We start from the raw sequence: 13,750 nt of genomic DNA on the forward strand, positions 1-13,750 counted from the left end.
AAAGGTACGTGTTTACGGCTTGTGATGAGTTGATTATTAATCCATGAAAGTGTTGATCCGTGTACAAACACCGTTAAAAATGTCTCTAATCAGTTAAGTAGGATTCACCGTAGGTCAGTCACTTTGATATTGTTCTTGTTTAAAAATATGATCTGGTAAACAATATCAGACGAAAGACTATTTTTTTTTTGTTATAAGTTGAAGTAGTGCACATGAATACATTCCCTTGAAAGGAATGGAGTTGCTGGTTGTACTATAACACATAGTATCCTCACGATAAACATTTATGTTGTAAATAGATTTATTTTGGTATTTAGAAGGGGATATTTCACGGAACTAAAAAGAGTGGAAACATGATGAGAAATATCTAAAGATGTATAACACGCAAACGAGTATCCGAGTACTAAAACAGTACTCGAGTATTCGGCCTTCCAAACGAGTACCCGAGTACTCGAGTACTCGTTGCCATCCCTTCTTTTTACTAAACAAGTGAAAATCGTTCAAGAAGATTTTCAATCCTAGAGTCATCGTGTATGGCCTCTCTTGTTATCCATTTGAACAAAAATAGTTAATAAAACAAACAACAGCTCAGTAGGAATTGTAAATTTTGCGGCCGTAATGAAACCTTTTTTTAGATGGATCCCTATCTATAAATGTTCATTAGCAACATACCAAACACTGATCAAAGCTTCATGCGTATACTATAAAGTGATCAATTACTAGTATGCAAATGCATTGTATCTAATCGCTGGACCAGAGAAGTCTATATATAATACGTAGAATATGTAATTCAAAATACACACTTTCACTGCTGATTGAAGACAATTAATGCCCAAAAAAATCACTCATTATGAGACCATTTGGATACAAGATGAATTGATTTTTCACTTAAAGACCAATATATTCCTTCTTCCGATAAAGATTTTTTTTTATTTTGGAATGTCATTCTCGTTCATTTAAAAAAAATGTTAGATATACCAAAATTACCAAACATGTAGTGTTGATTATTATTAAAGAATTGAATGCTTCTTTTTGTAACTTCATTGGGGTGTTAAAGCGTTGACCGAAGTACATTTTGTATGAAGCGCGGCTTCATTCTAAAAATATGTGCACGGTCAACGCTTTTACAACCCTATGAAGTTACAAAAAGAAGCATTCAATACTTATAATTACATTCTTTAGCTTGTATCATGAAAACACGAATTTTATAATTGTTTTATTCAATTTACCTGTGCACTTTATTGTTGGACCACGTGTTATCATGAATGAACAGTTTTATTGAGTAATGCAATTGCTTACGGAATGGCACGTGATGTACAATTAGCCAATCAGAATAAAGTATCATAATGAAACATACATCTAATGTAATTTTAATGCATTTACTGGCTTCACTTAAATAATTACACATTAAACAGGTCATCAGGTTCTTAAGCTGTATCATCTATGATAAATCAATCTTGTTTTTGATATTCTGAAATTTTTATCATGTTTAGATCAAATGAAAATGAGCCCTCAAACTATGCGACAGGAAACCCACCAATCCACGCCAAGTAATATGATGTATACTTTTCTAAGAAGAAGCGAAGATATGATGATTGAGGGTGCGTTTGGTAAAGCTGCAGAAATTGCAATAACAGCTACCTCTAAAATTGAAAAAAGGTGAGAGATAAATAAAAACATACAAACTATTCAATTACAAGGTGCAAGAAGGCAGACGTTGACATGAAAATAATTTTTGGATATTTGTCCGACGGTCTGCATGCAGTTTATATCAATTAATTGAACTAGGCTAGGACACAATTTTATTTTGGGGCAAGCTGAGTACTTACTCCGTGTGCTGGATTTTCTCGCTGCGTTAAAGACCCATTGGTGGCATTCGACTGTTGTCTGCTCTATGTTCGGATTGTTGTTTCTTTGATATATTTTCCATTTCCGTTCTCATTTTTATTTCCTACTCTACAACAAGTTATCAAATTTTAGTCAATTATTACTAATTTACTTGCCAGACAAGTTGAAATGTGTTATTGTCGACCATTGTATTCCAATGACATTATTAATGTATCTATAAAAATGAATTTAGTTAGAACCATTGTAAAAGAGTAAAAATAAAGTATTCAGAGTTCAGTTATCTTTTTTGCATATCTCGTGGTATCAGATATATTTTAACTATAACAAGTTGTACTAGTCGAATAGGATATTATCATGAGATGTCTTCAAAGTTGACTTGTGTGCTCTTGTGTTTGCCTTAATTTTTTAGGAGTTCGATACATTGATTGTGTCCTGTTCCTGTTATGCATTTCAAAATAAGAGCATGTTCACTGTAAAATATATTACATTATATATACAAGATTACTTCTTCTCAGGATTGAAAGCAAAAATATTTTAAAAGCTTTCCTAAAATGACGACAGTGACTATTTGAACATTGAAATTCCACAGTTTTTATTTTTTAGATTAAAGCGACCAGCAACATCAACGGACATTGTTCCATTATTCCACAAATTTATAGAACCCTATTGTCCAAAACGACATATCGTATGTAACCCATTGGAGAAATACAGAACAGCTGACGGCACGTGTAACAACTTACATAATCCAGTATGGGGTACAGCAATCACACCACAACCAAGATTTTTACCACCTAACTATGGAGATTGTAAGTGTTACAGATAGGACAGAAGCATAGTACAGTTATATATATAGGTCGCTTTTACACACTGGTACCACAGAAACTTACTTAGCGGATATATTTGGTACTCATCTATAGGTTCCTTATACAAACTTGTACCACAGGAACTCAGTTAGCGGATAGATTTGGTACTCCTCTATAGGTTCCTTATACAAACTTGCACCACAGGGACTCAGTTAACATATTTATATGGTACTTTATATGTCGTTTGGATAAAACATGGTACGTATTTATTGGTTGCGTGAACAAACTGTTATCACAGGGACTCGGTTAACATATAGATGTGTTATTCAGGTCGCTTTTACAAGCTTGTGCTACGTGTACTCAGTTATCATATAGATAAGGTACTCATCTACATGTCGTGTTGTACCAAAGGGACTCGGTTAATATATAAATGTGGTACTCATCTATGGGTCTCTTTTACAACTTGTGCCATAGGAACTAAGTTAACAGGTTGTATTGTCTGTACTATCTCCATTAATACCATGTATGACTTGCATGTTTACTGCAAACATGTCATTTTCTGATATCCATATTTTAAAAACAATCGTCCTTGTTATTTGTACAGATCGAGTTCAAGACAACAATGCAATCTACATGTATTCAAGTTACATTTATTATATTGAATTAGTCTGAAAATCAGAACGCAATAATTGATTGGTCCTCCTTTTATAGAACTGATTTATTCTAATGTCATTGTTATATTCTTTGTGTTATAAAATGAATACTGGTATATTATGTCATGGTTATGATATGGTATGTCATTGCTATGCTATGCTATGTTATGTTATGTTATGTTATGTTATGTTATGTTATGTTATTTTATGTTATGTTTAGTTATGTTATGTTATAGTACATGTTATGTTGTACATTATGTATATAGCCAGTTTATGTTATCTCATAGCTATGTTATGTTTTATTATACTATGTCAATTTATCTCATTATGTATATCATGTTGTTGATATCCTGTAATAATATCTTCCATTTAAAACCAGTTTAATGTTTTCAGCACAAAACTTAGGACACATACCACGAATTCTGAGCGTTACAGGTGACCCCTTACCAAGCCCCAGACTTATCAGTAATAACGTCCATGGTTCAGGGGTGAATCATCCCAGAAGTCAGAAGTATACAGTCGCTCTCACACATTTTGGTCAGTTCATAGATCATGATGTTATATCAACGCCAATCTTAATAGGTGAGTTATAAGAGAATAATAATTTACAGAAAAAAAGGTTACAATTTGTTTCTGTATGTGTTGCACTGACGTTTGGTGTTTCTGTTGTTTTGTTGTTTCCAATTATATTTGATGTGATTCCCTCAGTTTTATTTTAGTAACCCGGATTTGTTTTCTCCTAATCGATTTATGACTTTCAGTCAGCGGTATACTTCTGTTGCCTTTATTTAAAAGGAGGAAAATATTGCTGATGTGAATGGGCATTTTAAGGAAATGTATCATATGAGAAGCATACAGTTCATTTTAACATAATTAAGGAACTAGACCATAACACAGAAAATCTAAATTACAATTACTAGTACTTGTTTTATAGAGTCATTTAAAATTAAACCAATTCCCTCTTTGTGCCGTAGACGTTTAAGGTGTGTAAACCACTGTGGTCTACACACCTTAAACATCTACATTTACTTCTATATGGTTTACATGCTTTCCATCATTTCCTAATCATTAATTGTTTATAGAATATAAATATGTCGAAAGCATGGGCTTTCTCCTCAGGCATAAATAACCGCAGTCAGATCTGGTAGACCGTTCTGGGAATTGAGTGTTTTGTGCCCTTCAACACCTTACATAATTTAACCTTCCTGTTTTATTCGAAACAACAGCCTTTTGTAGTGAAAACAAGACGAGCGTAAAAACTTATGATCTTGAGATCTTTGTTGAGTTGTTTTTCACACAAATTATTTAGACTGACATTTAATGTGTATTTTGATGAATACTTTGTTGTTTTGCTAGTTCTTTCATTCATGTTTTGCAATTTAAATACGTGATATTTTAATTGTACTATGTATAAACATAATCAAGTTGTAGAAAACTAGAGTATTTGTTAAAATCAGGTGTGATACGGTGCTTTTTGTCCGCAATTCGCTTTTTGTCCGCTTTTGCTTTTTGTCCGATAATTTTGCTTTTTGTCCGAAACTTTTGCTTTTTGTCCGTTGCTTTTTGTCCGTTTTGCCTTTTGTCCGATTATTTTGCTTTTTGTCCGAAACTTTTGCTTTTTGTCCGTTGCTTTTTGTCCGTTTTGCCTTTTGTCCGATTATTTTGCTTTTTGTCCGAAACTTTTGCTTTTTGTCCGTTGCTTTTTGTCCGTTTTGCTTTTTGTCCGATAATTTTGCTTTATGTCCGATATAAAATGTGTATATTTTTGGCAGGTTTCATTTTGAACTTCAAAATACCATGTCCTTTTAGGAGTTAAATACAGACCATACTCACATTATAAATGATTTGTACATGAAATTTCATGTCTTTTACAATATATCGCATTACCTCTAAAATGGCTCGAAGCACTTATATCCTAGACCCGTAGGTGTTGGTCAACAGAGGACAAGGGGAATAATCTTGTATATCCCTAAGTCTAAAAAAACAACTATTGATAGCTGGCTAAACTAAGACATACTCCAGGTAGGCCATTATACCAGAAGTAGAGGTAGTCAAACCCTTATAAATGGCTTATAGCACTTATGTATTGGATGTACACGAGTTTATCAGCAACGAATTAAAAGGGGCATGAATTTCGCCGGTATATCACGAAGTAAAAATAAACCTCATTATTGCCAGCTCTTCAAACTAAGAGATTCTCCACGTTGGCCATTATGCCAGAGGTATAGGTAGGCACTGCCTCTTAAATGGTCCATGGGCCATGGCACTTATGTCCTCGACCCGTACAAGTTGGTCAGAAGAGGGTAAGGGGAATACTCTAGTATATCACACAGTCCACTAAAAATAGTGACGGCTGCCCAAACTAAGACATTTTTAGGTGCGCCCTTATACTAGATGTTGGAGTAGTCATTCTCTTAGATATGGCTCATAGCACTTATGCTATAGACCCGAACGAGTTTGTCAACAATGAGTTAAAAGGGGGATGAATTAGCCCGGTATATAACGAAGTTGAAATAAACTGTTGCCCGCTGGCTAAACTTAGAAATTATCCACGCGGGCCATAATATGAAAGGTAGAGGAAGGGATTGCCTCTATAAAATGACCATGAGCACGTATGATCTAGACCCGTACGAGTTAGTCAGCAAAGTGTAAGGTTGGTACCCTAGTATATAATAAAGTCGAACTAAACTATTGCTGGATGGCTAAGAGATTCTCCGCGTGGGCCATTATACCAGAGCCTGAGAGGAAGAGGTTGTCATTGCCTCTTTGGCCTAAATCACTTATTCCCTAGAGAAGTACGCGGTATCATCAAAGGGTTTAAAAGGGAGTTGGAACCTCTGTTTACAAAGAAGTCGAAATAAATCATTGCCGGCTTGCTTAAGTACGAGATTCTCCAAGTTGGCCATTAATCCTAGGTTAAATGTGTGCATTGCCTTTTAAATGGCTGATAAAACTAACGCCCTAGACCTGTACGAGTTTGTCAGCAAAAGGTTAAAGGGGGGATGCGATGCCTCTTTTTACAACTAAAATATAAATTAAGCCGACTGGCCTAACTAAGAGATTCTATACGCGGGGTATTATATCAGAGGATGAGGTAGGCATTACCTCTAACATAGCCATAACACGTATGTCCCAGACCCGTGTAAGTTAATCAGCAAAGGGTAAGGGGGGTACCTAAGTATATCACAAAGTCGAAATAAACTATTGCTGGCTGGCTAAACGAAGGAATTCTCCACATGGGCCATGATACCAGAAGTAGAAGTGGCCATAGCCTAAAAAATGGCCACTTATGCCGTAGACCCGTACCAGTGCTTCAGCAAAGTGTTAAAAGGGGGAGGTGGTATCTATGTTTACAACGAAGTCGAAATGAGTTATTGCCGGCTGGCCAAACAAAGAAATTCTCCACATAGGCCATTATAACAAAGGTAGTGGTGGACATTGCATCTAAAATGACCCATTCTTATTCCATTGATCTGTACGATTTTGTCAGCAATGGGTAAGGAGGGTACCCTGGTATATAACAAAGTCGAAATAAACTATTGCCGGATGCCCAAAAATAAAAGATAATCCACGTTTATTATGATACCAGAGGTAGAGGTGGGCCTTGCCTTTATAATGGTTTATAGCACTTATGCCAGCAAAAGGAAAGGAGGGTATTCTAGTATATCGCAAAGTCGTTAATTATATTGCCGGCTGTTCAAACTACGAGATTCACCACATGGGCCATGCTACCAGAGGTATAGGTGGTCATTGCCTTTAAAATAGCCTATAGCACTTATATGGCATATACCCGTACGAGTTTGTCAGTAAAGAGCTAAAATGAGGAGGTGGTACCTCTGTTCACATTAAAGTCAAAATAACTGTAGCCGGTAGGCCAAACTCCGGGATTCTCTACGTGGATCATTATACCAGAGGTAGAGGTTTATTTCGACTTCGTTGTAAACAAAGGTAACACCTTTTATTTTTAACCCCTTGCAGGCAAAATCGTACAGGTCTTTGGAATTAGTGTTATATGCCATTTTAAAGGCAATTACCATATCTATCTCTGGTAAAATGGCCTACGTGGAGAACATCTTAGTTTGGCCAGCCGGCAATACTTTATTTCGACTTTGTTTTAAACAGAGGAACCATCTCCCCCTTTTGATTCATTATTGTTAAACTCGTACGGGTCTAGGGCATAAGTGCTATAAGAAATTTGTATGGCAATGTCTTCCTCTATCTCTGGTAAAATGGCCTACGTGGAGAATCTTTTAGTTTGGCCAGCCGGCAATTATTAAAGTGTATTTCGACTTCGTTGCAAACAGAGGTACCACCTTACCCTTTTAATTCATTGTTGTCAAACTCGTACGGGTCTTGGGCCTAAGTGATCTGTGCCTTTTTTTAAGGCAATGCCTACTTCTACCTCTGGCATCATACCCCACGTGGAGAATCTCTTGGCCAGCCGGCAATTGTTTATTTCGACTTTTTTATATACCAAGGTACTTCTCTAACCCTTTGCTGACTTACTCGCTGGCTTATCCCTTATTGTAAGTAAGTAAGTAAGTTCAATAAATATAAGACTATATGCCAGGTCTTTCTGACAACCAATTACAAACAAATTGGGGTTTATCTAATGAGGCTTTTCCCAGGATGCAATTGCTCGTAGACTGTATACAGTTGACCAAATAATCCACAAATTCCGCAAAAGGATCTTTTAATTATAGGCCATGTCCATTTAGACATTAAGCAACAAAAGCCCAGCATGACCGATGCATTTGTCTTTAATATCTCGGATATTGATTCCGCGTGGCCTTCCAATTGACATGAGTGTCCATTGGTGTTCATTGTTAAACCTTTGGAGCTATATCAGTTTGTGTGGAAATTAAGAGCACGATGACCTTCCCTTGGTGATAACAACATGACCAACATCGTGTGTTACCAAAAGCCGTCAGCAATAGTCACACCGACAATTTGCTACCTTCGTGGACAAAAGCCTGGCTTTTCGCTGGATCCTAATTAACATCTAGTGTTGTCACTACCATTTGCTGTAGAGATTTAGTTGCACAACATAACAGAAACATTCTTTGTAAATACTCTATGTTGATATTTTGACATTTGGATGGTTCATATACCAATTGTAGCCGAAAAATGATAATGAAACATTTCTGTTTAATATCGATCTATTGTTGGAATTGTAAATTTTCATATTCAATTTTTGTTTGTTTAAAGATAACCATTTTAAATAAAGATTTTAATTTTTTAAAAAGCAAGTGTTAGACTTGTGCTTTTATTGCCACTCAGTTCATATAACCTGTCATTTTAGTCGAGCCTGTAACTTTTGTTGCAGAAAGCTCGACATATGAATAGTGATCCGGCGGCGGCGGCGGCGTAAGTTAACTTCTGAAAAGCTTAATATTTTAGAAGGTGGAAGAATTGGATGCTTCATACTCTGTATATAGATGCCTCATGTTACGAAGTTTCTGTCAGTCACATGTCCAATGTCCTTAACCTCATTTTCATGGTTCAGTGATCACTTGAAAAAAAAGTTCAGAATTTTTGTAATGTTGAATTCTCTCTTATTATAAGTTATAGGATAACTCTATTTGGTATGTGCGTACCTTGCAAGGTACTCATGCCCGTCAGACAGTTTTCACTTGACCTCGACTTCATTTCGTGGATCAATGAACAAAGGTTAGAATAAGTTTTGGTGGTCAAGTCCACATCTCAGATACTATAAGCAACAGGGCTAGTATATTCGGTGTATGGAAGGACTGTAAGATGTACATGTCCAACTGGCAGGTGTCATCTGACCTTGACCTCATTTTCACGGTTCAGTGGTTATAGTGAAATTTTTCTGTTTTGGTCTGTTTTTCTCATACTTTATGCAATGAGTCTACAATATTTGTTGTATGGAATGATTGTAAGGTGTTACAGTACATGTCTAGCGGGAAGATATCATCTGACCTTGACCTCATTTTCATGGTTCAGTGGTCAAAGTTCAGTTTTTGAGTTTTGGTCTTTTTATCTAATATTATATGCCAAAGGTCACTATATTTGGTGCATGGAAATATCTTATGATCTATATATTAGTCTCCCAGGTTTTATTTGACCATGACCTCAATTTCACGGTTCACTCAGACTTTGTAAAACGTCATCAGTGTCTGAGTAGAAAGTTGATGAACCAGGGGTATGTCAAAGAACGTCTCGTCCTTTTTCTAAAAAAGTTCATCGGAAGGTACCAAGACATTGTTGATAAATATTCCGTATCAACTTCTCAAATAATACACGATGGTCTTGATGTATAGATTCTGCGTACTGATGTTGTGTATCATCTTAACAACATGTTTTATTGTTCTTTTATTTGTTTTTGTTCTATTATTAAGATTACTTTTACTGTTGAATGGTTTTATGTGATATCCGTTTGACGTGGCTCGGTACTTATACATCTCGTCAATGTGTTTGTATTGGCTTTCATTTTTTGGTGATTTGTTTTGTATATGTGACTCTTTGTATTGCTTTTGTGCTTATAACGTGACTCTGTACTTTAAAAGATCCCGTCAGTATGATATTTGTCTATAATATGTCATTATGATATATTTCTATTACGAATTACTTTATACGTTGAACCACAAACGTCAAAATCAATCAATGGCGTAGTGGAATTGACAATTTTTGGATTCTCATAAATTCTATGTATAACTTTTGAACTAGTTTGAATCTCGGTCTATTTCTGTAATTTATTCTTACATACTTTTGATTTTTTAACTCTGTATGCGTACATTGCCTATGAAAAAATTTTAAAATTGTGTGTATGCACATTGAACATCAAATTTATGTGACGTATATAATTTTTCTAACGTCAGACACTCAAATCAATCCATGTGTTCTTAGACAGTAGATGTTATTGTGTCCTGTTAAATTGTTCCCTTTAAAAGGTTTTGGATTCTCATATATTCTATGTATAATTTTTGGACTAGTTTGAATCTCGGTCTATTTCTGTAATTTATTCTTACATACTTTTGATTTTTTAACCCTGTATGCGTACATTGCCTATGTAAATTTTAAAATTGTTTGTATGCACATTGAACGACAAATTTATGTGACGTATATAATTTTTCTGACGTCGGACACTCAAGTAGATCCATGTGTTCGTGGATAGGTTTTTGTGTCCTGTTAAATTGTTCCTTTTAAAAGTTTTGGATTCTCATAAATTCTATGTATAACTTTTGGACTAGTTTGATTTCTGTAATTTATTCTTACATACTTTTGATTTTTTAACCCTGTCTGCGCTCATTGCCTATGTAAAATTTAAAATTGTTTATAATCCAGGTACTTTGGATAACTATTGTATGCACATTGAACGACAAATTTATGTGACGTATATAATTTTTCTGACGTCGGATACTCAAGTAGATCCATGTGTTCGTGGATAGGTTTTTGTGTCCTGTTAAATTGTTCCTTGTAAAAGTTTTGGATTCTCATAAATTCTATGTATAACTTTTGGACTAGTTTGATTTCTGTAATTTATTCTTACATACTTTTGATTTTTTAACCCTGTCTGCGCTCATTGCCTATGTAAAATTTAAAATTGTTTATAATCCAGGTACTTTGGATAACTATTGTATGCACATTGAACGACAAATTTATGTGACGTATATAATTTTTCTGACGTCAGACACTCAAATCAATCCATGTGTTCGTAGATAGTAGATGTTGTTGTGTCCTGTTAAATTGTTATACGATGATGACTGATGTTCCCATATTTTGACTATTTTATTGATTGTGACTGTTTATTTAACGCATCATGTAAATGTAACGGAATTTGATGAGACTGTTATTAAAGTGAGAGGGTTAGCGCTATAGAACCAGGTTTAATCCACCATTTTCTACATTTGAAAATGCCTGTACCAAGTCAGGAATATGACAGTTCTTGTCCATTCGTTTTTGATGCGTTTTGTTTTTTGATTTTGCCATGTGATTATGGACTTTCCAAATTGATTTTCCTCTGAGTTCAGTATTTTTGTGATTTTACTTTTTTTTCATTGCACAGTGTTAAGTTTTTGTGTTTTGGTCTGTTTTTCTTAAACTATAAGTAATAGGTCAAGTTTATTTGTTGTATCGACGAATTGTTAGCTGTTCATGTCTGCCTGGTATGGTTCGTCTGACCTTTACCTCATTTTCATAATTCAGTTGGTCTTTGTTTAGCTATCTTGGTTAATGTTAAGTTTATGTGGCAGTTGTAATAAATCTTTATACTTAGGGCTATCAACATAATATTAATGATGAGTAAAGTAGACGAGACATTTCAGTGTGTGCACTCTTGTTTAAATGTGCTTATTTATCAGAGTCCTGGACTGCATTCCAGTGGCTTTCATTCGTTTACTTTTGTGTAAATTTTATACAGATCAGTATTTTTTCAAATGTTTTACCAATATTTTAGCTGCATGTAACATCTTGAATACTCAGAACAGCAAAACAAAATTTAGATTTCAGAAATAAATAGCCTTTAGTCATCGACGAATAGCCGATGATTTCAAGAGTTGTTTCTGTTAAAGGACGATTCCTTTTTTTGTGTGCAATACTTGCTCTTTCGGAGGCTCGAAGGTAATTTCAGCAAAATTTTTATCATTTTTGTTTTCATTACAAATTTTATTTATTACACTATTAGTTATAACTTTATGAATTGGCTCAAAAATCAACCCAAAAAATCGAATGTTTTTGGCCTCAGATTTATTTTTCAAATGTTTATATCACTGTAAAAGCTCCAAATTGTCTCCCTTTAGTGCAATAATGGCATTTTGTTTTGGCATTAGAATCAAAATGTCTTTTTCAACTCATCGGTGACCTATAGATATTTTTCAAATATGCTTTACGTAAACAGTTGTAAAATTAAATCGATTTCTATAATTAAGTTCTTTTTTTATTTCGATATATATCTCTCTATTTCTCCTATTAGTTCACCTTAACAAAAATGGTTGCTTCTTTCGAGGGCAGATTGTGAGCTTAAGTGAACGATAACCCCTTGTTTTTATTTGATTTTTCTATTTAGTATATGATAAAAGTTCATCTATAGAAAAACAAGCAAAATCCTACATGTATATTTAAAAAATAATGAATTAATACCCTCCAGTCCCCTTAACGACAAAAAAAATAAATAAAACATTACGTTTAAGTATCACCTACAGTATTTTACAACCTCCATTGGTGATACAATATATGTATTTCTGCTGTTGTTTTATATAAGTTATTGTCCCGAATAAACATCTTTATGCGTTTTTGCGTTTATGCGTTTCAGTTTTTATTGTGAAATTTCTTCAATCAGCCAAGACAAACTTTAAATTTCGCCTTAACGATGTTTTCGCGAGAAATCCATGTATTATTATCGAATTACTACAAATTTAATCATTGTCTAGTTCCCTAAAATGAGATTTTCCGAGACGCTGGGTTTGAAATGGGATACCCTATTCAATTTAAACAATATTTGCAATCTTTTCAAAAAGATGCAGATGGGAATTTTCGTTCCTTATGAAAGTGTTCGCAAGGAGTTAAATTATAAACTCCTTATAGGATTATCAAAAAGCAACTATTAAGGACCCCCTTGGAATAAAGATCTTCCAAGACAACGTGTTCGAGAGTTTGAGTTTAATACATGACTTTTTAAAACTTAATGGACGGAGCAGGATTATCTTACTCTTCCAGTTAACCATACATCATCACAGTTGCATTGGTTCTTGTTGCTCAGATTTTAAATTTCAATGATTTCGTCCGAGACCACAATTGTCGTCCCTTGATTTTCTTTATTAGTCCCTAGTGATAACAGTGGGTTACTTGCCAATAATTTGTATACCCCTTCCAAATTTATTTCTCCTTGTTTAATGCCTCAAATTGTAAGAAGGAGGGGGGGGGGTGAAATTACGCTGTAAAAAAATTTGGGTCCAGAATTTTACAGGAAAGTAGTGATTTGGTCCAGCTGAAAAAGTTAAAAATTAGCACTTTGGAAGCTGTCAAAAGATTTCAAGACACCCTAAACACAAAATTGTCCATATTTTGAGTTAGACGCGATGAAGTTTTCTATAATTTTGATATAATTTGTCCCAAAATCAGTACAACACACTGTAAAAGTTTCATTGAGAAAGCGCAGGTGGGATTTTTTTAATTTTCATTTATGTTCTAAAAGAAATGCACTACGAATTAATTGTGTTCTCGGACCATTTGTTTTGTGGACTGTTGTGTATCTTGTTGTTTTTCATTCAGCTTCGGCTTTGTTGGTTTGTTTCAACCCTTTTTAGTGTAATTTTCCTTTGGTACACTTTGCCTCTCTTTTATATATGATATCGCAATAATTATATATACGTAAGCGTTCATATACATTTATATGGATACAATATTGAATTAAAATAGACATAATAATTAGATGAGTGAAAAAAAGAAAATGAAGTACGTGTGAGGAGTTGGCATTCTTATAAA

The 13,750-nt window shown here is 34.5% G+C and overlaps 1 protein-coding gene across 2 annotated transcripts in view; it reads left to right on the plus strand.

The window, feature by feature from the left end:
• LOC134683912 (peroxidase-like protein) overlaps positions 1 to 13,750 on the plus strand; it is a 56,356-nt gene that overhangs the window by 21,794 nt on the left and 20,812 nt on the right. For both annotated transcript variants that reach the window (XM_063543218.1, XM_063543219.1), the window contains exons 3-5: positions 1,494 to 1,659; positions 2,452 to 2,654; positions 3,698 to 3,886. In XM_063543218.1, coding sequence (XP_063399288.1) covers positions 1,494 to 1,659; positions 2,452 to 2,654; positions 3,698 to 3,886 — 558 coding nt within the window. The remainder of the gene's footprint in view (positions 1 to 1,493; positions 1,660 to 2,451; positions 2,655 to 3,697; positions 3,887 to 13,750) is intronic.

This window comes from Mytilus trossulus, chromosome 9, assembly GCF_036588685.1.
Source record: "Mytilus trossulus isolate FHL-02 chromosome 9, PNRI_Mtr1.1.1.hap1, whole genome shotgun sequence".
NCBI lineage: Eukaryota > Metazoa > Mollusca > Bivalvia > Mytilida > Mytilidae > Mytilus > Mytilus trossulus.